The 3,358-nt window shown below is 46.8% G+C and overlaps 1 protein-coding gene across 1 annotated transcript; it reads right to left on the reverse strand.

The window, feature by feature from the left end:
* Positions 1-3,086, reverse strand: LOC119972193 (actin, cytoplasmic A3a-like). The gene is made up of 3 exons (XM_038808530.1): positions 3,028-3,086; positions 2,662-2,811; positions 1-1,170 (listed from the first exon to the last, which is right to left on the reverse strand). The coding sequence occupies exons 2-3, from the start codon at positions 2,785-2,787 to the stop codon at positions 166-168; spliced, it is 1,131 nt and encodes a 376-aa protein (XP_038664458.1). The 5' UTR covers positions 2,788-2,811; positions 3,028-3,086; the 3' UTR covers positions 1-165.
* Positions 3,087-3,358: the final 272 nt, after the last annotated feature.

The raw sequence follows: 3,358 nt of genomic DNA on the forward strand, positions 1-3,358 counted from the left end.
CCAGGTGAAAATCATTTATTTCATTTTACAGTTTTAAGCAATAAACTCATTACAAAATCAAACTTTCAGCTGCAGCAAGAGGCCTTTGAGAAATATGGAGAGAAACTAAAAGGCAGAATTGAGGACCTCTGAAAAGAGAGGCAGAATTACAAAGCCTCAAGTAAGTTAGAAGCACTTGCGATGGACTATGGAGGGCCCAGACTCATCGTACTCCTGCTTACTGATCCACATTTGCTGGAAGGTGGAGAGAGAAGCCAAGATGGAGCCTCCGATCCACACTGAATACTTCCTCTCAGGAGGAGCAATGATCTTTATCTTCATTGTGCTGGGAGCCAAGGCTGTGATTTCCTTCTGCATCCGATCAGCAATACCGGGGTACATGGTGGTCCCACCAGACAAGACCGTGTTGGCATATAGATCCTTCCTGATATCCACATCACATTTCATGATGCTATTGTAACAGGTCTCATGGAGCCCATTAGATTCCATCCCGAGGAAGGATGGTTGGAAAAGGGCTTCTGGGCACCTGAAACGCTCATTACCAATGGTGATGACTTGGCCATCAGGGAGTTCATAGCTTTTCTCTAAGGATGAAGAGGAGCTGGCTGTCTGCATCTCAGCTTCAAAATCTAGGGCTACGTACGCAAGTTTCTCCTTGATGTCACGCACAATCTCCCTCTCTGCTGTGGTGGTGAAGGAGTACCCACGTTCAGTCAGGATCTTCATCAAATAGTCAGTGAGATCTCTGCCAGCCAGGTCTAACCTCAGGATGGCATGAGGCAAGGCATACCCTTCATAGATTGGCACAGTGTGGGAAACACCATCACCAGAATCTAGCACAATGCCAGTTGTACGGCCAGAGGCGTACAAGGACAGCACAGCCTGAATGGCAACATACATGGCTGGCGTGTTGAAGGTCTCGAACATGATCTGGGTCATCTTCTCCCGGTTGGCTTTGGGGTTGAGGGGAGCCTCTGTGAGGAGAACAGGATGCTCCTCTGGGGCCACTCGCAGCTCATTGTAGAAGGTGTGGTGCCAGATCTTCTCCATGTCATCCCAGTTGGTCACAATGCCATGCTCGATTGGGTATTTCAGTGTCAGAATGCCTCTCTTGCTCTGGGCTTCATCACCAACGTAACTGTCTTTCTGACCCATTCCAACCATCACTCCCTGGAAAGTGGGGAATACAAAACAAACAAAAAAAAGGATTAATTCACAAACTGCAGGTAAAGACAGTAAACAAAGAGCAAACCAGTAACTACACTCCAAAACATTGAGGCATCCACTGATCGGAAACTGAAACACTGGGATCCTCCATCCTGCCAACTGAAATTCCTCCATTGCGGGCACCCCTGTGCCATGGGGAAGTCCACAGAGTGTGCACAGATGGCATTGTGGAGAATACGGCTGGCAGAGAATCCAGCCCCGTGTCTACAAGAGGCTAGGAATCACACTGCAAGTAACATACCTCCCAACTCCCCAAAGTTTGCCCACCAGGTCAAACTAAACACATCAGTAATGTTACCACCGAGAGGGTCTTGCAATGGACATTACCCAATCCAACATGGTTTGAAGATTACTAAACCCACTCAATAATGACACGCAAGAGAATGAAAACATTCCTCCCAGCACCAGAATAAACTGGGACAATGAGCTGAATAGGACAGACAATGTCGGAGCACAAGCCTGGGCTGGACAAAGTAACGAGTATCTCACAAACCTAGAAACACAACTGGCTTCATTGCTTTGGTTTGCAAGGTCAAAGAAACTGGAACAGGCACAGGGAGATTGAATCGCAGGGTGGGGTAAGAGGGCTGTCCTGGGACATTATTACAGAGATTCACCCAAGGGTTGGATTGCCAAGAGTAGATACAGAGAAACCGTTTCCTCTCTTGGCGCAGTGTGGTTTGAGATGTCGCAAACGCGTGAAAAGCGCTTCACGCTGAAATGGGGGTGGGGCAATTGCAAATTTACATGTTGTCGCACAAGAACTGCAAAAAGCTGCTAATTGGGGAACTGAATAGCTTCATCCAAATCTAGCATGTAGACTGTAGATTAAACAGACCCGAGATTGTAGAATTAGACAGGGAATTCTCAGAGAGGAGTAAACTCCTGGCTGACCTGGAACTACAGGAATTGCCCATATTACAGCCGGACACATCCCACAAATTTAACTTTCAGATTCCAATCGGTGTATAATTTGAATACTCCGATAGTCAGCGTTCCTAGTTGATGCTACCCCACATGTTCCTTTAAGTCACAATCTAAATGACATTCTACAAACCAGTAAATCCATATGTCAGGCAGTAAAATTCCTGATTGGAAACAATGTTCAGCCTCACAGCAATCAATTAACCTGCAGGGTCTGAACAAGCCCCCAGCATGGGAACCAATTTCATCCACTGAAAACTCTCTGGCTCCAATGGTCCCACTCAACCCCCAACCACAGTCCCACACTGACCAGCCAAACATGTACTGCAAAATAGGAATCAACAAGGGTTAAACATACATCAGAAGCATGAAGGAAATAGGCTATAGACCACAAACTGTACAGAGGAAGCTGAAACATTTCTGTTACAAGAACAATCACCCCCACGCGCCACACCCAAAGGATCAGGACTCTGACCCCACCACAATCAATCAAACAGTTGAAGGACTGACCTGGTGCCGGGGGCGTCCCACGATGGAGGGAAAGACAGCCCTGGGAGCATCATCTCCTGCAAAGCCAGCCTTACACATCCCAGATCCATTGTCAACCACCAGAGCAGCAACCTCATCATCAGCCATGGTTGAAACTCAACAGGAAGGTGACTGAAAGAGAGGAGGAAAAACACATGAATACAGACCCAACAACACTGACCCAAACACTTGTTAAAACATTGACTCATTATCAGATATTTTCAGTTTGCCTCCTGGAGATTTTATTTTATAAAACCAACCCAGCACTAATTTCAGAGCCACAAACAGAAAGTAAGAGCAGAAAGACTGATCCTTTCCCCCTGCCACACCTTGTTTGCTGTACAGTACCTGCTCTCTCACAATATCCTGTCCTTACTTGTCCCACTAGGAAGCAACGAGATCGACACCATCCCTCCCTGCTGCTTTTATTGAATTTGGGCCCCTCCCAGTCTCAGCATTAAGTTGACAACCAGTGAGAGACAAGGGGAGGAACTGACAACAACCAATCCAGTAGGCCTCTGACTCAGAAACTTGCTTCTTACATTTTACCTCAGGACTTTTGCGCATGATTTACAACTGGCACATCAGCAAAATACTGAGGGAATGTCAAACCATCCAACATTCAGTACTGAGGGAGTGCCACACTGTGAGAGGGTCAGTACTGAGGGAGTGCTGCACT

The sequence above is a fragment of the Scyliorhinus canicula genome, chromosome 10 (genome assembly GCF_902713615.1).
Source record: "Scyliorhinus canicula chromosome 10, sScyCan1.1, whole genome shotgun sequence".
Classification (NCBI taxonomy): domain Eukaryota; kingdom Metazoa; phylum Chordata; class Chondrichthyes; order Carcharhiniformes; family Scyliorhinidae; genus Scyliorhinus; species Scyliorhinus canicula.